The 19,776-nt window shown below is 34.9% G+C and overlaps 1 protein-coding gene across 2 annotated transcripts; it reads right to left on the bottom strand.

The window, feature by feature from the left end:
- Positions 1-3,580: 3,580 nt before the first annotated feature.
- Positions 3,581-18,723, bottom strand: LOC142607537 (organellar oligopeptidase A, chloroplastic/mitochondrial-like). Of its 2 annotated transcripts, none has more exons than XM_075779073.1 (17): positions 18,480-18,723; positions 17,668-17,835; positions 17,456-17,579; positions 15,005-15,081; positions 13,961-14,104; positions 13,578-13,808; positions 13,426-13,516; positions 12,483-12,604; positions 11,341-11,448; positions 11,008-11,253; positions 10,329-10,474; positions 9,181-9,298; positions 6,915-7,074; positions 6,682-6,713; positions 6,419-6,517; positions 4,079-4,150; positions 3,581-3,914 (listed from the first exon to the last, which is right to left on the bottom strand). In XM_075779073.1, exons 1-17 carry the CDS (start codon positions 18,591-18,593, stop codon positions 3,843-3,845), a joined length of 2,124 nt encoding a protein of 707 aa, XP_075635188.1. In that variant the 5' UTR covers positions 18,594-18,723; the 3' UTR covers positions 3,581-3,842. The 2 variants fall into 2 exon arrangements, with proteins under 2 accessions (XP_075635188.1, XP_075635189.1); XM_075779074.1 differs by having other exon boundaries at positions 6,419-6,484; positions 18,480-18,722.
- Between the last annotated feature and the right edge of the window lie 1,053 nt (positions 18,724-19,776).

Here is a 19,776-nt window from a genome sequence, read left to right as displayed (position 1 = left end):
CAACTCTTCTTTTTTTTTTTCCCGGACTTTACATGTATATGTATTTCCCCTGAAATAATTACGGTATAAAATTATTTTATTGTTTTATTTTTTAATTGTAGGTAAAAATAAGCTACGTTTTTAAATAAAAAAAAAATTTTTTTTTTTTTGAGAATCTTTAAAAAAATTTATTTATAGTTAAAAAAATAAAATTAAAAAAAATTAAAAAAATTAAAAAAATTAAAAAACACAAGAGGGATATCTAGTCTTTAATTAGATGGTTTAAGCATATGAATTTATCAAATTCGGTAGATTTTTTGTAACCCGTTTACCCTAGATGAGCTTTTTAATTGGTCTAGGAAATAGGTGGGGCTTGTAGCTCAGAAGATTAGAGCATGTGACTACAAATACAATGTCTTCTTCATGTATTCCAAATCATTTATTTATCTTATTTTATTTTATAAAAAAATTTCAATTTAGTCTTTTGAAAAAGAATACTATGTGAAGAAATTCAGTTTTTAAATCTTTCGGGTTGCATGGGTTGTTATGGTGAAAGTGATTGATCTCTTGCAAGATTAGAGGAATTGGTCAAGGAAAACACTAGTTTAACAAATGAAATTTAACATCATTATGTTTGATACAATGTATTTAGAGGGAGGGGAATAAGCACACTTTTGAGGATGTGGAAAGCTCGACGGAGTAGCTAATTGCTTTGTTTACATGGACTTTATTTGATTAGTCTCGGACTTGGAGACCCCCACACTAGAGGGGGGAGGTGGGCAGAGAGGCCATGTCCCCCTAAGTTTTGAAAAAACCCTTCCTCCTTGCAATTTCTATGAAATATATATATATATATGCTAACTTTTGCACATTGCCCCCTAAGAAAATAATCTAGTTTCGCCACTAACTCACATTTAGTGATTTTCTTTTGATGCTTATAGATTCCCTTCATTCGTGTACATAGTTTTGACTATTTACTATACTTTCTTGGTTATCTCATGTTCTTTTACATGTAGTAGTCTTCTTTTAATAAATTTTTTTCTTACCTATCCTACATATATATATAAAGGTTGTTGTCAACGCCAAAGCCCTTTCTATATATGGAATTTTTTTTTCCAAATAACATTAAATATCAAAAAATTTAGTTAGTTGTCATGTTTCAAAACAATGTTGTAAACTAGCACCTTGAGTGTCTAAAACTCGAGTTCCAAGATAAAACTCGAGTTCCAAGATAAAACTCGAGTTTTTAAATCTCGATTTGTAAGTGGTGGGAGCTGATGTGGAAGAAAATCCATGTAGAACTCGAGTTTTTAAGAGTAGAATTTCACTTTTAAGACTCAAGTTCTAAAGACCCGAGTTTCACTTTTTCTTCCTTACATTCTTTTAAGTAGCCAGCGTTCTTCTTTGTGTAGATCTGACCTAGCATTCTTCTTCTTCCTCGCGTCCAATTAGAGCTACAGCGTTCTTCCTCTATTCTTCGTCTCTTCGTCAGATCATTCCTCTATTCATCAACGTTCTTTGTCTCTTCCTCGCATCTGTTCGTTCTTCCTTGTTGCTGAAGACCAAATCGTCCACCTAGTCGTTGAAGATCAGATTGTCCACCAGCGTTCTTCTCCAACCAGATTGCCCACCCAGCACCAGATTGTCTTCTTTGACGCTACAAATCTCCAACCCGTCTTCTTCGGTGCTGTGTTCTACTTCAAGTTTGTTTTTCTTCAAGTCCGACAAAAATTGAGTTTCAAAGACTCGATTTTGCTTTTAGAACTCGAGTCTTATAGACTCGAGATCTATGTGGCTAAATTGGTATATGGCAACAGTAGAACTCGAGTTTGAAAGCCTCGATTTTTGTCATTGATCTCAAGTTTTAAAAACTTGAGATGCTAGTTTCCAAAATTCTCTTGAACGTATGTTAACTTATCATATTTTTTCCCTTCACTGTGCTAATCTGCAAAATCCCTCCTATATATGTCATGAGTTGCTTCAAGTTTCCAATTAACCTATGTGAAAATTTTAACTCAATGATAAGTAGTCTCGGGCTGGACAAACAAGAAATGAGAGAAGGCTTCAATAGCTAAGTTGAAAGATGGTTTATATGTAAAAGTTACAAGGGCATGGGATTCAGGGATTTTTTTGCAAATTAATAGCATTTTGCTAACAATTTCGTTAATTAGTACGTTTCCAAAACTATTTAAAAAATTAGCATCTCGAGTCTTTTAGACTCAAGTTCAGTGTAGAAACTCAAGTCTCAAAAACTCAAGTTCCATGAGGTGGTAAAGTTGATGTGGAAAAAAATTCACGTAAAACTCGAGTCTTTTCCTCAAAAGAAAACCAAAATAAGAAAGAAAAAAAAAAGAAAAAAAAAAAAACCTAATCCTCTTCAGATTTAATGGTTGGGACGAGGGACCAAGAAAGCTGAAGTAGGAAGCATGTATTATCACTTGTCATCTAGAAAAAGATAAAAGTAAATCATTTCATTTGACTAGCTATTGGTTTGTTGTTGCTCTCACCGAGTTTGTTTTGATGGGACATTAAATTGGCAGGACACGTGAATGGGAGGTATGGCTTCTCTAAGTTCTCTTCATTGTTGCTACGCTGAGTTTGTTTTAATGGGAGATCAAGAGTATGTTTGGTTTAGGGGTGTTTTGAGTGATATGATCCAAAACTTATAACCGAGTTATCAAAACACATGAGACTCACACAAAATGTGTTTTCAATTTTCAAAACTCAGTTTTCAATGGCATTTTTGTAATCAAATACAAGTTTGAATGGCATTTTTGTAATTAAATCCAAGTTTAAGCTGTGATGTTTGACTTTGGGGTTTTTTTTTTTTTGAAACAAAGTAACGCACGACTGAGTTAAGGTGCCAAACAAGGGGGTTTGGAAAATTGAGATATTTAAGTGATAAGTGATGAGAATTAAGTGATGATAAAATTTAAACCAAACGGACCCAAATTCTCTTTTTTTAAAATTGGTGGGACACGGTCACACAGCATGGACTTCTCTTCTTTTCAAACTGGTCTCTTCTTTTGTTAGCCTTTGAGAATTTTTTCTTTTGTGAAAGTTGAGACTCAGAGACTTGATTTCCATATCATCTTTGCCACCTCATGGAACTCAAGTCTTTGAGACTCAAGTTCTTTTACTGAACTTGAGTCTTAAAAGACTTGAGATGCTAGTTTTCTAATTAATTTTAGAAACATGCTGACTAATAAAATTGTTAAGAAAATCGTATTAAATGGCATAAAAATCCTGGGATTTAGAGGCCTTCATGAGCATTCAAAATGGGTCTTTTAGCCAAATAGTGGTGGAGTTTACTGTATAACATCAATGGTTGTTTCATAAAGGTTTCTTTAGTTTTCAAAGAAAAGTACTTCCTAAAACGTTCCATTTTAATTTTAGTAGCCCACCCAAATAAAAAGCAACCAGGATTTATATAAGAGCCACAGAGAGGCAAAAATGTAATACACAAGTAACACAACACACTCAGGAGACACAGAAGCCACCCAAAAATGGCACTGAAAGTTGATGGTGTCCTTTTTGATGACGTAAATGGATCCAGGATAGTGATTGTGTTAGAGATGATGAAGGTTGGCTATTGCTGCACTGAGTGAGAAGGAGAGAATAGTTTCCTCAAAAAGCAGCTACACTTGGATGTTAATATCTTACAATTTGCAATAATTTAAGCATAACCTATACAATCTTCCCAATCATGGCGCTTTATACAAGTGCCAAATGTATTGACATTACTTCGATGGAGAAGTTGAGGACAACATGTTTTGATTGAGATTACATGCTCATGATATTGATAACAAAGACTTTACAAGTCGATTTCTGGCTTTATTATTCTGCTAGCCCTCGATTGCGAATCAAGGCAATAAGCCATTGTACCTGAGCATCGCCTCTGGCAAAGGTTCACGCCCTCGGAACTCAATGAAAACCTGAAAGAATTATCTCTATACAATTAGGAATGGCAAAGTCTATACAAAAACAAAGTTTTATTTCAAATGGTGACTATAACCAAAACCATGAGCCCGTGGCACTTTCATGGTGAGATTTTTCAATTTACATACTAAAAAACAATTGTATGTTAATTGTGTATAACCTCGAGGGGTGATTTTCCACCACCAAGAGCCAGTATGGTTTCTCGAAACTTCAGACCCATTTCTTTAATAGCCTGTTGCAAGACAGATTGATCAATAAACTAAAACCGAGAAGACCAGTATAATGAAGTTATCATGACACAAAATAACCAGTTCATCCAAGAGATTGCATGAAGTAAGCTTGTAGATGAATTACAGTAGATATGAACCACAAGGGAATAAGATATATAGGGAAAACAGAATATTTGTGCAGTTCACTTGAAAAAGGTGGAATAAGGTGGTTAAAAATTGCTTATGAACTTGTGATAGTGATATATCAATATTGTCACCCGAATAACAAACATAATCAGAATAATTAATTGATCACTAAGTTCTAAAGTAGAAAAATAATTGGCCTATGAAACTGTTGCACTGAAAATTAAACCTTCAAAATAAAATGATCCCCCACTTAGTTCCTTGCAAGAAAAACAAAAATTTTAAATGATATTTACTTTATGCAACAACCAAGACCACCTAATAGGATGGACGGCTCCTCCTCTATGTTTACATTAGTTTTGATCAATTATGGCTACATTCAAATCCTATCAGCATTCAATCTACAAATTATGATATTGAAATTCTAAAATTCATATGTATAATAACAACAGCTAGTTAAATAAGAGTTGGATCTTTTCTCAAAAAGTATTCATAGACTCATGCTGTTATGTTTATTACATCAAACTTAAATTAAGTGACCATTTTGAGCAAATAATTAACAGTTGTATGGAAAAGTAAGCTACAACTGCTAATTTTAAAAATCAACCTACCAACCTTACAATCATATCAAAAGCACCCAACACAATGAGTTTTCAAAACTTGGGTAGCAGGTTACTTCCTTTTAAATGTGTGTGCATGTGTGTAACAGGTTCTTCCTTCTGTATATGTTTCACGTGTGTCAGTGCCAGTGCAAGCTCTGTGTACGTAGGTATATATCTGTGTATGCACACAAGTATGTATGCCCAATATAATTTTTAAAAGACAACTCTCACAAGGATGTGTTTTTTCGATGCAATGTGCAAAAAGGGAAGCATCTGTGATACTTGCACAGGTAAATATCACTGAGAAATTGTTTCTCAGTGTAATTCAATATTTTTTAACAACCACCAATAAGAAACTTCCCACCATAAATGGAACAGGAGTATATTACTCTCACAAGTGGAATTGCGGAATCTCCATCAAATTTTCAGTAATTTGAGCTTGGAATGAATCATATATGCACAAAACTAAATAAGATTCTGAGAAGAAGCCGGCAATACGAAGAAATCTTTAAAAGATCAGAGATACTGACACCATTAACTGCCAAAAACACTGATAGTCTAGCAAAACTTTTTATTTCAAATATCAAATTAAGCGTGTGAAATAGCAAGGAATATGATATACTGCATTGGTAACCAAAAGCATACTAAGAAATAATGCTAACAATGCCAATTTATACCAGGAACTGAAAAAACTTATCTAATGGCCTAGACACGTTAATAATGATAAAATTCAGTGACAGACAGAATCCACATGACCCAGCTAAAAGGACTGCAGGCTTCCTTAAATCTACGATGCATTCAAGAATTGCTGACTTAGGTCAATAGCGAGTCCAAATCTTCTGTTCCACTTTTCCTGCTCCATTCTATACTCTACCAATAAAAACTTACCACGTGTCCACCTAATTAATTAAATACTACTATTAATTAATAACGGTAGCATTAATAAGTCAATAATGATAGTATTTAATTACTTAGGTGAATACGTGACAAGTTTTTATCGGTGGAGTATAGAGTGGAACAGGAAAAGTGGGACAGAAGATTTGGACTCGTCAATAGTGACCCCTAATATGAGGTTCAGGGGCAATCAATTGTTTGTTCATGACTGCATGATTTTATAACAATCTGAATAGTCATGTCATGGTTGCTGATTACTTTTTTACCAACCTACTAGACAATATTGGTATTTTAAGCTCCTTTCATTTCACTAGCTGTGGTAAGATGGGGAAAAGATTAAATTCTGTTTATCTTGAACCCACACTTGATTTCATACACATGGTGATCCCTATAAACAGTTGGAAGATTTTTACATGCCGGACCTAGTGTGAGAGGGTTTTTTCAAGACTAATGAAGTCCAAACTATTAGAAAATGAATAGATTATATCGGTGAGATTAAGAGGTCAAAAGATAATCTAAATTAGTAGCCATTAAGGTAAAAACAAGAAGCATTACATGACTCAATCTACCTTAATATGAGGGAACTTATATGACACATGAAAGATTTGTAGGCCAACTTCTTTTAAGTCAAGTTCAAGTTCAAGGACATACCTTATCATTATCCAAGCCAGCCTCCTCAAATGCTGAAAAGGCATCAAAAGCTAACACCTCTGCCCACTGAAAAATTGGACTTCTGAGGTCAGAAAGATACTGTATAAAAAAGTTAATATAACAATCTAAAATGAAACTTGAAAAATAAAGAAGCAGCTTGTTGTAAAAATGTGAGAATTGAGGTTCATACTACATAAGAGCAAGCTGAAGAAAGCATGAACACAAAAAGGAATATTATGTATACAAGAGGGACCAAAAAGTACCTGGTAGCTGTAGTATCCAGCTGCATAATCATCTAATGTTCAACAAAAACAAGACATTTGTGATTGCAAACATTAAAAAAGGTAGAAAATTTCTTCTTATTATTATTGTTATTTTAACTAAGCATCCACATGGTGGTTTCAAATCTTTTGAAGCGAAGTTGTTCCTTCAACTTTGTAATTACACATCATACAATAAGGTAAAATGAAATAGTAAAATAATCTGTAACACAAACCTGCAAATATATGGCTTAAACTACAGAGGAACCTGTCCTCTGGAAGCAATGGGATCAAATGAGTCTTTTGACCCACTCTATGATCAATGTCAAACACGGATTCTGAACCACCAGGAACATACTTTGTGTGGAGTTCCATATCTACACTTGCAAATCGTAGCTACAATGACATGATAACATATTAAACAGTTACACAAAACATTACATTCTATTAGAGTGCTAAAATGAGTAATTCTTATTTTCTTTTTATTAAAACATTTTATAATCATTAGGCAATTAAAAGAACATCAAGAAAGCCGGCAAGCATGATAGAATTTGTTTCCATTTCTTTCCAAGATGAGTTGTTGGTATCGATGAACTGTCACATTAGTTTGAACTCCTGACTTCAATTACCAGTCCATTCTTCAATCTAAAGTACAAATTATAGTCACTTCAGAAACAAGCTATTCTCTATTTTCAGTCTCTCACTTTATAAGGAGTTCGTATGGGCAGATCCAATTGTTTGAACCATTTTTCCTAAGCCTAAATTTATCAACTGTTAAATATGTGAACTAAATAAGATCTACAGCCATTGAAGATTTTGCTGCCATAATTGGTAATTCATTCTGAAGAGGTGACTAGCAGTGGAACTGAATAGAAAAACCATTTCACAGGGGCAGGGCCCAAGGGAGGTTGAGGGGGGAAATTGTCCCCTTGAAACCTCACCCCCAAGATGGGGGCTAAAGTAAACCTAACACAATGTTATAGAAAGAGAAGGATTAATGCACAACTAGGCCCCCGGAAAACCATGAATCTATAAGGTAGAGATTTGGAATATACAGGAAAAAATAAAGATGAAAGACTGAAATTTTACTGACAGAAGACGTATTAATTCTGTTTTACGCTCTAGGGGCCAAGTTAAGAGGCTTAAAAAAAAAAAAAAAAAAAACTAATTTCCAATCAAAATATTTTTAAACATACCATACGACTTAATAAAATATATGACAAGGACGTCTTACATCAGACCCCCTTCACTTGGAAAGAACTCATCATTGAGTTTTCACTTTTCAATTTCAGATGAAATCTTCCATTCTACAGGAAAAGATGTTTTGAATATTTTGCAATCTTCAAGTTCTTCACAAATCTATTCTCCATAAAAAATGTGACCCAAAATTTATTCACCTTGATCTTTAATTGATTTGCAACACTAATCAAGAGCAGATTAATGAAAAAAATATACAATTATTACCCCAAAAAATATATATATCTTGTGGCACTGCTTGTATGTGATGGATTCAATCTAATTTGACTTTTGTATAATCTTCAATTGGGATATTCTCTTCAAAAAATGATCAATCTCCTTGTGATTTTTCTCTATAACAGGATCTTCATTAATCTCCTTGAGAATCTCCATATTTTCTTGTTTGACTACTGTGTAATCTGCAAGTAGAATATTCTCTTCAACACGTGATTTTTCAACCGGTGCCTCTTGGTCAGATTCTCCAAAGAAAATTTTCCACTTTCTTGTTGAGGGACTTCTTTGATCTTGAAATGCGGCTTTGAATCTCCAACCTTCAAATTAATATTCTTCTTTGGTGTTTGGAAGATAAAGCCCATATTATTTCTCTATGCAAGAATTTTCTTGTTTATTTTTGTCATTCGTATAACGTAATATTTCATAATAATCACAAGGAAAAAATTATCAACCATCATCTTTTTAAATTCTTGCCAAGAATGAATTTCATGTTTACGTTGATGAATTCTAACATCTTTTATCTCAAGTATCAACCCACCATTCTGCAGCATAACTTTCTAAATTATTTGACACAAGTTTAACTTTTTCCTCTTCACAGATCTCCCAAATAATAAAAGTAATCTTCAAAAGCAAGAATCCAATCAGTGAAAAATGCAACAATTTCAAATTATGATAAATCGTCAATGCAGCTAGGTAAGTTAACAATCACGTGAAAAAAATAAATTAGTTCACATTTTTATATTATATTTTGCATTACGATTCAAATTTTGTTTAATTTTTTATTTACTTTTTACTTATATTAATTAGCATTGTTTAAAGATTTGTTAACTTTTAAACTCCTAGCACTGCCGCTAATCTCTTAGATAAATTATCTTAGAAAAAAAAAAGAAGAGAAATGAGCTATTTCCTGAAGTAGAATATGGTTGGATTTTGGAATGCAAAAAACAAAAACAAGAAGACAACAGAAAGAAGCCTTCTTAATATTTGAAACAAAGAAATTTGCAAAATTAAGTTCAATAGGCTTCAATCAACCTGACGAAGAAGCTCTGAACCTGCACGAAAAGTCCTTGCTGAACGAAGTTTGAAGCATACTTCTTCAGGGAGACTCTCACCAGTTTCATAGTGCTTGGCTATGCTCCTTAAAGTATCCCTGCCAAAGGAGAATGTTCAAATAGGATGCCAGGGATGCAAAATCTAGAATAACTATACAAAACAATCAAGTGCTTGTGATTCAGACCTTTAGTTTTTTTTTTTTGGGTATTGTACAAAGGAAATCATAGAATTTCCTCAAATTTTAATGTTTGCTTGAAATTACTGGACGAGTCACTTCAAGTGCCCCAGAGCTCACTTGTCAGACTCTCATCTAGAGCTCTCTTCAAACATCTAAAAAAATCCATGTAAACATTTAGATGTGTGGATGAAATGGGTTTTCCCACCTATTATTTTAGTCCCTTTTTTCTGTTTAATGTTATAGTACATGTGTATGTCTGACAAACGTTTGATTTTAACCAAATGTGATTAGCTTTCTATACGACTTTAGTACATTTTGCTTTTCAACCTTTAGTTTTCCTTCATCTTTGATTCTTCCATAGAAGTCAGAAGGCAAAAGATGGGGATTTTTCCATCTTTTTTTTTTTTTTTGGTTGGAAAGGAAATTTTCATTAACAATTCTGATAACTGCATTTAAATTGGAAACCTTCCCTTGAAATGAATCAACAACCAAATTTTAAAAGCTAGATAAGGGAAAAAATCTTGACAACTGCTTTGGAGGGTTTTATTTGCACCTTGGTACTTACTAAAGGAGTATAAGATCTTAAAGTGAAGCACTCTACAATAAAAACAAGATCAGAATATACATCCTTAAAGTCCCAAATGACCACCTATCTTAAGATCCCAACAAAGGAAGCGAGGTAAAACTCATGTCTCACCTCTAACTTCCTTGGGCACTTTCTATCAAAATAAACTCTCTTTGATATTCTGTATATGAACTAGTGATGTATGACCAACTTCACATGCTGCTCCATTTCAAACTGAGTAAAAAAATTCACTTTGTTTGTTTGTTTGTCTGTTTTTCTTTTTCATTTTTCCGGTTAAATTGAAAGATATGAACATGTGAGTTGTGAAGCCATGGAGTCTGATCCAATATAGTATATTTGGCTATAGATATTAAACATCATTACCTTTGATAACACCAATTTTCCATGAACGTAGAAGGTAATTCAACAGCATCCCATTCTATCCCTCGATTACCAGACACAAGTCCCTCATCTTGCTTGGTTAACATATGCTGAAGGGCATGGCCAAACTCATGGAAGACAGCCTCAACCTGGTTATAATGGCTTCAATCAACATCAAAATATTTGTTCTTGAAACAATGCACTCAGTGAGCAACACAGTAGTTGTAACACACCATTGCCCCTACTCAGAAATTAATGAAGTATCCAAATTCCAGAAAATCACTGGAAAACAAGAATCAGTTTCTTATAAATTAAAGAATTTCGAGTGCGTTTGGATGAGTTTATTTTCATTGGTTTACTTTGTTCAAAAATTAAAATGTGTGAAAGTACAGTTATAAATAGAAAAGCAAGGCTGTAAAAGGCTGTACATAAGCTGGTGATGAAAATAAGTTGACCTTTTTAGGTAAAACAAATAGACCCCTGATAAACACAACACTAGGAGAGGGCAGAAAAAGAAACTAAAAAAACATAGCAAAAACCTTTTTCTCTTTTGATAAGTAAACTATAAGACTAAATCATCACAATATTGTTCAAGGTGATATTTACTTGCGATTTTAAGTTACACTATAAGGGCCAGAATTAAAATGATTTCACCTCATATGCAATGTGTGATGTGCCATACCTCACGGAAGGTCATAAGGCTTGGCTTGCCAGCTAAAGGTGGTGTTTGATTGCACACTATGTGTACAATGGGCAACCTAGATGATGTACCATCTCGTGAAAGTGCACGACTACGACCAACAACCACAGAGACCCATGCCCCACCATGTTTTTCAGAGGGACGAGAATATGGGTCAAAATAGAAGTATGCCATGGGAGCACCATAGGAATCTTTGACACAGTACAATTTGACATCCTCATTCCATACCTGAAGAGTAACTTCCAGCATGACAAATGAAATTTTTAGTGTTCAAATCAAGGGGAGCAAGTAAATGAAGTAAATAAAATAGATTACCGGAGCTAGGCCATCCGCTGGGTCAATATCAATTGCAAAGAGCATCTTTGCAAGGCTAAAGAGGCCATCTATAACCTTTGGCAGTGATAAAAAGGGACGCAACTCTTCCTGTTAAGTTTAAATCAAGTGAAGTAGCACTAAAGCTTATGTAAATAGAACTGTAAGTCAAATCTTGATAGAAGATTAAATAAAGACCAGTCCATTGAAGAATACCTGGCATGTACACAAAGACAGATGTCACAAATAATAGCTTTTAACAAAAATAAAAATTCAGATCACTCTCAAATAGTAAGAAGGGGGCAGAAAAGTCATGTAGCCTTGTGCAGCCAACTTAACAAGGAGTCAATCAAAAGTCATGTAGCCAAAGTAATCATTTCACTTTCAAATTAGTAGTCTCCTTGATCAAGTTAATGTCCATAGTTTGAAAATTACATAGGGCAGTCACTCAGTCATTCCTGATGTTTTTCTCATGTTGTATGACCCTCCAAGGGCTAATATAGTATCATGACTATAAGTCCATTGCAGACCACAGATAAAAACGTATACTAAGAGCATGCACAGACAAATTGTCCAACTTTCTCACAAAAACCTTCTCTAGGATTTAAGACTGGGAGATGCAGCCTATCAGGCACAACTTCATGGATATTTGAACACTCAAGAACACATTGATAACTAGGAGATAAACTTCCCCTGTTTGATGTCAACATCTGACCATTCTTGCAATGTTGGAGAGTTCCTGTAGAGCTTCTGGGTGAAACATACCAATTAAGTGGGCCATTTCCAAACCCCAGGACAGAAAGTGATTTTCCTAGGGCCAAAGGCCAAAATTATCTTAAAGGCTACTGAGCTAAGAATAACAAAATCAAGCATCCATTATAAGTATTGTACTAATGATCAAAAGAAGGTTGAGGCACCGCTGAGAAGAAAATCTCACCATGTTGGAATGGGCCCAAAAAAACTAATAGTGTCTTAAGCAATAGCAAGGTTATATATTATGCATTTTCTAAAGATAAAAAAAAAATTCATCAAAAGTGTATCCATCAACATTTGCTTAATTTTTTCACACACGCATGCGCAGATGCATGCACACACAAAAAGAGAGAGAGAGAGAGAGAGAGAGAGAGAGAGAGAGAGAGGCCTACCTCATTTATGTGATAACTGGACTCACGCAATCTCTCGCTCCAGAATTTAATGTCCCAGAGATTTAGTTCATCAGCTTCTGTTGCATTTTGACCTTTAGCAAAAATTTTAATGTCCTCCATGTCTACAAAGAAAAATAAAGATAGTGACCCCACTAGAACATCAGGACAAGTGACATATTGGAAACGAAAAAGAAAATGAGATTTGTTTTTTATCGTCTATGTCTCAAAAGCAATTCCATACATTTATGGCCACCCAAAACCTGCTAAAATAGGTTTTAGGTTGGGGCAGTTTAACTTTGCACCCACAATCCATATTCTCTTCATTTATCAGTAATTATTAATCTCTAGAAAAGCTATACTACAGTAAGTGCAGATAAACCCAGGACAATCCTTCACAAAATTAAGGAAAGTATCATTGAAGTTCTAAACTCCAAGAGACATGGAGAACATGCCATCTTGAAAATTTTTCTTATAACATATAATTAAGCATCCACAAAGGAGTACAAATTATGTGTTGCGTAGGATTTTTTTAATAAATAATAACTGCTTCATTGAAAAACTCAAAATGGTTTTACCCTAATGTGTTGCCTTGAATGTTAGCTCCCCCTTTCTTTCCATCCTTTCTTCACCTTTATATGCAAGGCCTAGGATTCTTACAATCTATGGACAATTATATTGCAAAAATATTGAACCTAGTGACAATTGCACCAATTTCAGATCTCATTTCTTCCATGAAAATACCAATGTGTCTAACAAAGCAACAGATTCCATTATGAAATATAACAATTATTTACTAATGTACTCTTTTTCAGGGTACATAAAACATATATAAAGACGACGATAATTCACTCATCCTCTTCAAGGAAGGGGGAAAAAAAACCCAATACAATAATGTACCCAAATTCCATGAAATTTCTCACAAACCAACTTAACAGCACATTACCTTGAATTGCAGAACTCCACGAAGCACTACGAAGTTCCTCTATAAGCTCCTCTGCTTTACTGACTGTAGCCATTTTCTTTTCCATGCTTACCTATAGTCAACATAAGTAAGTTTCTGAAAGAAGACATTTGCTAATACATAAAACATCATACCTCAGCATAGTTATCATAGCCAAGAAGATTTGCTTTCTCCAACCTAAGCTTCAAAATTTGGTCAATAATTGGTGTATTGTTGAGGTCTCCACTTGAAGCACGGGTGATATAAGCACGGTATACTTCCTCACGCAAATATCGGTTCCGAGCATGTTGCATGACAGAACGATAGCTTGGACCATCCAAAGTAATAACCCATGGCCCATTTTCAACGGTAGCATTTTCATATCCCTAATGTTAGGAGGAAGCATATATTAGAAATGAAAGAAACTGTAACACAGTAGAAATTGCCTCTTCACAGCAGTTTTTTTTTTTCTTTTTCTGATTAGTAAGTAAAGACCATTAATATTGCTTTCTAGTTACTAGGACTGTACATGACATACCTTGGAAATTGCCTTTTGTGCAGCCATGGCAAGTGCAGTAGTAGGCATTCCTTCAATGTCCTTCTTATCAGTAATCAATTTTTCATACTTCTTTGTGGCATCTAGAATATTCTCTTCAAATTTCTGTGCTAACTTTTCTAACTCCTACAAATAACTCACAATCACCAGCCCAAAAATTTATATAGTTACTGCATCATCAACAGCTTTAATTATGAAGATTCTCTAGACAACCTATTATAGAGATATATTGATAATTTCTCATTTAGTTTCATTCATTAGATTAATTAGAAACAAGTTTCGAAATCTTCTTTCGATATTGAGTGTAAATAAATCTCCTTTTTTAAAATAAGTAATACAAATCTCTATTGCTATTACTATGACAACTATATGAGCAAGAAACCAAACATCAATGATTAGGACAAGACAAAAAGGTTGCCTTCTCTATGAAGTTTTGGTTGCCATTTGCCAAGACGATTTACAAAGGAATAAAACAAACCCAACCGAAGTTGAGAAATATCCCATAGAATAAACCCAGAAGACAATGGGAAGAAGAATAAGCGAACTGGGCCAAAGGTGGAAAAAATAGTGGGGTGAGTTTTGCTAGTGGTGACTGGGCACGAGAAGAAGGATTCTCAGTCATCCTCTATAGCAGATTTTTAAATGTATCAAAAGAAAAAGAAGAAGAAAATAACTGACTATCATGGGGGGTGATTTTTATCATTTATATATCAGATTTCTTGGAAAAGAATGCTATAAATCTATGTCAGAGCAGTAATGAAAGTAAATTTATTTGGTTGTACCAGCACATTTGCTACTGCAAATAACAGTTTTATGTCATTATTTGATTTAAAGGAGCCCGTACCATTTCTCTGTGGGCTAGGCATCGTTAGCCATGGAGTTAAAAAGAAGAAACCACCATTTAGTATATCCACCATTTGAACTCAAACAGTATGGACAAACTTAAATGCTTAACTTTCTTTATTAAAATTTTTTTTTTTTCAATTTTTTTATTCCTTAAGGTTATGCTTCAGATAGAAAACGCACCTGTTCAATTTCATTGAACTGTTGTCTTTTATCATCTTCAAGGGAAATACCATTGAGGACTGCATCTTTTATTTGAGCTGCACAAAACATAAATTGTGCATGTAAACACAATCACACACATAAAATTCCAATAAGCCAATGTCACTAAAGATATGACTGTAAAAATGAAAACAGCATTCAGAGTTTCATCTGAAATGCAAGCATGATTGATAGTTGGCCATGTTTTACCATGCAATGTTCATCTTCCATGGGCTAAACCACTAGAGCCGCTAACCTTGATCATATGTAAGATGCATTGCAATGGAAAATTCATCTTCCTTACTGCCAGTAGGGCCACACCCACTTTGCCTCTGACTAAAACACAAACACTTACACGGGAAAGGGGTGAGGATCAAGTTATCCAAGTTTTGGTCAGTCCCTAACTCCTGAATTTCGGCCTATATAAACTAAAAATTGTGAAAGAATGAGAACCGTAATTCCATTGCAATATTTTTAATTAATTAATTAGTCATGTAGTTGGATTGAGTTCAAACTGATATGGGCAATGGCACATCAGGAAGGAGGGTCACAAGAAGTTAGAAATCTCAATTCAGTGGTGTCACATAAATGTGATGCTTGATAACTATGAGCAGCTCTTAGGCAAGTCAAATTTAGTTTGGGGAAATGACTTCCATCACCTACGGGATTTGTAGAGCTGTAGTTACCTTTCGTAATGCAAGTATATTTAAATCACCAGCAAGGGCAAGCACAACCACTGACTAACTCATAGTTTCCATCCAACTTGTAATTTTAATATATATATACATATATATATATATATATATTTATTTATTTATACTTATATATATTATAATAAGTAATAAGAATTCATTAAGAGTGTAAAAATAAGCAGAGGTGCTACCCTAGCACACAGGACGTATAAAAATGAGACACACAAATAAAAACTCAAACAAGGAAAAAAAAAACAGCTTAAAAAAACATACAGAACACCAAAAACAGAAATCTATAGTGAAAATAATCCAAAATCTCTGTACACTTTATATTGGAAAATTGGCTGGAGGCAGAAGTCCATTCATAAAGGGTCTTTAGCAATAAAAACTTCAACTTAGACAAGTCTTGCTCTTCTCCATCAAAGCAATGGTCATTTCTCTCCTTCTAAAGACACCACATTATGCATAAAGGAACCACCTTCCAGATCCTCCCATTAACGTGTTTACCAAAAGATCCCTCCCAACAAGTCAGCAGCTCCATGACAGGAGAAGGCATAACCCAAACAACCCCAAACGCACACAAAATCAATGATCACAATTCATGAGCCACCACACAATGAAGAAATAGGCAAGGCACATTCTCACCATGTCTTTTACACAAAACAACAGTCCATAACAATGATACCTCTTTTCGACAAATTATTTATAATCAAGGTCTTGCCTAATGTCACAAACCACGAGAAGAAAGATACCCTTGGTGGTACAGAAACTTTTCCATGGAAAATAACTTCCCCCACCAAATAAAACCTTGTAGTAGCTTTTCACTTGGAATCTTTTGCTTCTAGAAGGAATCCAGATCGAATGATCAATTTATATGCCACCCCATGCCTAATCTTTGCGGCATATGAGTATTTACCAGCTGTGTCATAGATTCTAGCTCCCAATCATTCACCTCTCAAATGAAGAGAGGACTCCAAGAACATCAGCCATTTATGCATTCCAAATAATTGGCCATTTTAGCATCCCTGTCTTGAGCTATTTGGATTGGGATACCTCTCATGAAGAGTAGGACTCACTAATCCACAAAAAAAGCCCAATACGAGTTTTGAGACCGTCTCTAACATCACATCTGATCTCATGAGAGAATCTGTCCCAGCCTCCACGAATATTCTTCCACAAGCACAACCCATACAGCCCCTTAACCTCAGTAGAGCTCCAACTTTCCCAAGTGGTGCCATCCTTCATATCTATCACCTTCCTCCACAGCACATTATGTTCCATCCCATACCACCACAACCACTTTCCCAGCAGAGCTTGATTAAAAAGCAACCAATTCTTGATACCCAATCTACCATTGCTAATTAAGGTAAAACAAACCCTCCAATTGACTAAAGTGAAATTTGAATTCCCCACATAAACCTTCCCACAGAAAATCCCTATGAAGTTTAATACTTGTTAGGCATTTTGTTTTGCAAGAGTTTTTTGAGTGGACATTAAGCTCGTACATTCTCTAGAAGGTCCTCACATTATTGCGTGGTTCCACAAGATAAATAGATGATAAGCGTGTAGAGAGTAGACCTAATGGTTGTCAATGCCTAGTATGTAATTACCATTTGAGAGTGAAAAAGCATAATTCTTCCCACACCATTGACCTTCATTCAATTCAAAACTAGAAAAAGACCCACTTATCTCAATCAAGTAAATGCAAATTTATTCATTCCACAAACAAGTATTTTCTAACCTTCAACTATACGTTTTTGTGCATCACTTAAACTTTCCCAACTGGAAGATTCTCGGATAGCTTTAAAAGCATAAAATATGGGTTTGCTTTGGCGCAACCTAAGTTGAAATTGTACCTTCTCTGGCTGCCAAAAATTAAAATAAATAATAACTAATAAAGCATTTATTCTAATGAATCTAATCATTCTTAAAGGTACACAAAACGAAACACACCTGAACTTCTTCAATAGCATTACGGAGTTCAGGAGAGTCCTTTACAGCATTGAGATGGTTCACAATTCCCCAAACAACAGATAATCTATCTATGATCTTCTCCAACGGTTCAACTAACTTTGGCCATGTTGGTTCCACTGTAGCTTCCAATTCAACCAAATCCCTCTCCTGCAACACCATTGATTATATCCACAAAAGATAAATTTTAGGTCTTAGATGTTGTAACTTAGGTTCGCCCAATTAAATTCAACAATATGGTTGTATTAACCATGAGCCACATAGTTAAACTTTAAAGATAACACCTTTTGTGCCGCATTAGTCAATGCAACCGCGTGGTCTAAGGTACAACATCTAAGAAACTCTAGCTAAGATTTTCCCATATCCAAATTATCTACTAGTAAAGAATTTATTACACGGTGCAATAATTAGTACTCGGTTGCTGAGAAAATTCATTGGGGTGTGTTTGATCATCCTAGAAAATAGAATAGACCCATTAAATCAATCAGTTTTTTTTTTTCTTTTAAACTAACACGATCAGTTCATCCAAATCATCAACTAGAAAATAATTTATCAACGTGCAATCGCTAGTACTCTAATTGGTTGCTGAGAAAATTCATAAGGGTATGTTTGATCATACTAGAAAATAGAATAGACCCATTAATTCAATCAGCTTTTTCTTTTTTGATTTCAAACTCACATGATCATCTCTTGAATACAAATATTGCAAAGAAAATCGACAAGACAAAACATGGTTCTATTTGTCTTCAGCAACCAGAATAGAAAGTAACAGAAATGGAGGAGGGTTGACCTACAAGTTGTTTCAAGAGGGACCGAATGCCCGGACCAACATGGTGGGGCTCGATAATATCAAAAGGAGGAAAAACGAAGTCCTCCAACAAGGGGTTGTGGTGGGACTCGGCCGCCATTTGTGGATTGGAAGCAACAAACTGCAGCTTCGTTGAGAAAATTGTTTTTGAGTTTGAGAATGAGGAAAATGATTGGGTACTGATCCATATAGCTTCCACTTTCGCCGAACAGGACAAGCGATCGACTTTGTTTTGTTGGGTCTACTTGATGTTTTAAAAAACAAAATGAAGGCTTTATTGGCTACTAGTCAAAGATACAAGAACCTCAAAACTTACCTTTTTTTTTTATTATATAAACCTCAAAACTTACTTGCGTCTTTGCATTCCACGCGTCAGTATTAGAATTCATCAACACCCAAGTTTTCCTTTTTTTGATATTTGATTGTTACAACGGAAAATTGGGATTTGAAATGTACCAAACAAAAAGGTTTCATCACATGCAACAACATTGAACTCATCTACACTAGACTTGTTGAGGTCCAAAAGGTTTCATCAAACTGACACGAGTTACATTAAAGAGAACATGGCAACCTGGGCTTAAGATAAAGAGTATTTGTTCTTGAAGTTTTGGAGGAACATGGTAATATTTCACATTAAATTGAAGAGCTTGGGCTGCTGCTTGGACTACTGACTTGACTCTCCTGCTGCCTCTAGTTAAACGCTTTGAATTCACTTTGGAGCTACAACAACCGCCGGTTCGGTTGGATTGCACAAAACATGAGTCTTTGAGATAGATCAACAAACAGTTCTTTACAGAACATAGAGAGGGCCTCCTCATCTGACTTCAATTCAGGAATTTTGGCTAACCTCCTTTTTACTTTCTTCATCAGCTCAACCTCGTTTGAACCCACAGTAATAGCCTCCGAGTCCGAGTCCAAGTCCTCAAGAAAGCCCTTCTGTACCACCATTATTCCAGGGCTTCCAAATTTGACGTCTAAATACTTACATTTGGCAGACCTACTTCACGTATAAAAGCCGCCTCAGGGAACTCCTGCATGAGCATGGATTATAAACTTCAATTAATGGATCCACAGATTAGAGATGATTCAAATTTGAGACCAAATTTGCCACAGAGCACAAATTAAGTAAACTTTTAGGAAAAACGCATCCTAATAAAGCTATTGCACATCCATTGCTGCTGTGTCAAGCAACTGGCGTGGCACAGCAGCAGTGGAGCCCATATTTGCTTGGAATTCGAGTTTTGAAAAATATGCTACATTCCTAAATATCTTTGTCCACTTTG

This window comes from Castanea sativa, chromosome 8 (genome assembly GCF_040712315.1).
Source record: "Castanea sativa cultivar Marrone di Chiusa Pesio chromosome 8, ASM4071231v1".
Lineage (NCBI taxonomy): Eukaryota > Viridiplantae > Streptophyta > Magnoliopsida > Fagales > Fagaceae > Castanea > Castanea sativa.
The sequence above is the reverse complement of the archived record's forward strand: the minus strand, read 5'-3'. Positions and strand labels throughout refer to the sequence as shown.

Bases quoted from the DNA above. Each gene is read 5' to 3' on its own strand.
- LOC142607537 (XM_075779073.1), bottom strand. From the start codon at position 18,593: ATGGCGGCCGAGTCCCACCACAACCCCTTGTTGGAGGACTTCGTTTTT. The intron at 15,082-17,455 runs GTTAGAAAATAC...TGTTTTGTGCAG, and splicing joins ACAAAAACGTATAGTTGAAG to CTCAAATAAAAGATGCAGTC. The intron at 13,809-13,960 runs GTATGTCATGTA...TCCTAACATTAG, and splicing joins CACAAAAGGCAATTTCCAAG to GGATATGAAAATGCTACCGT.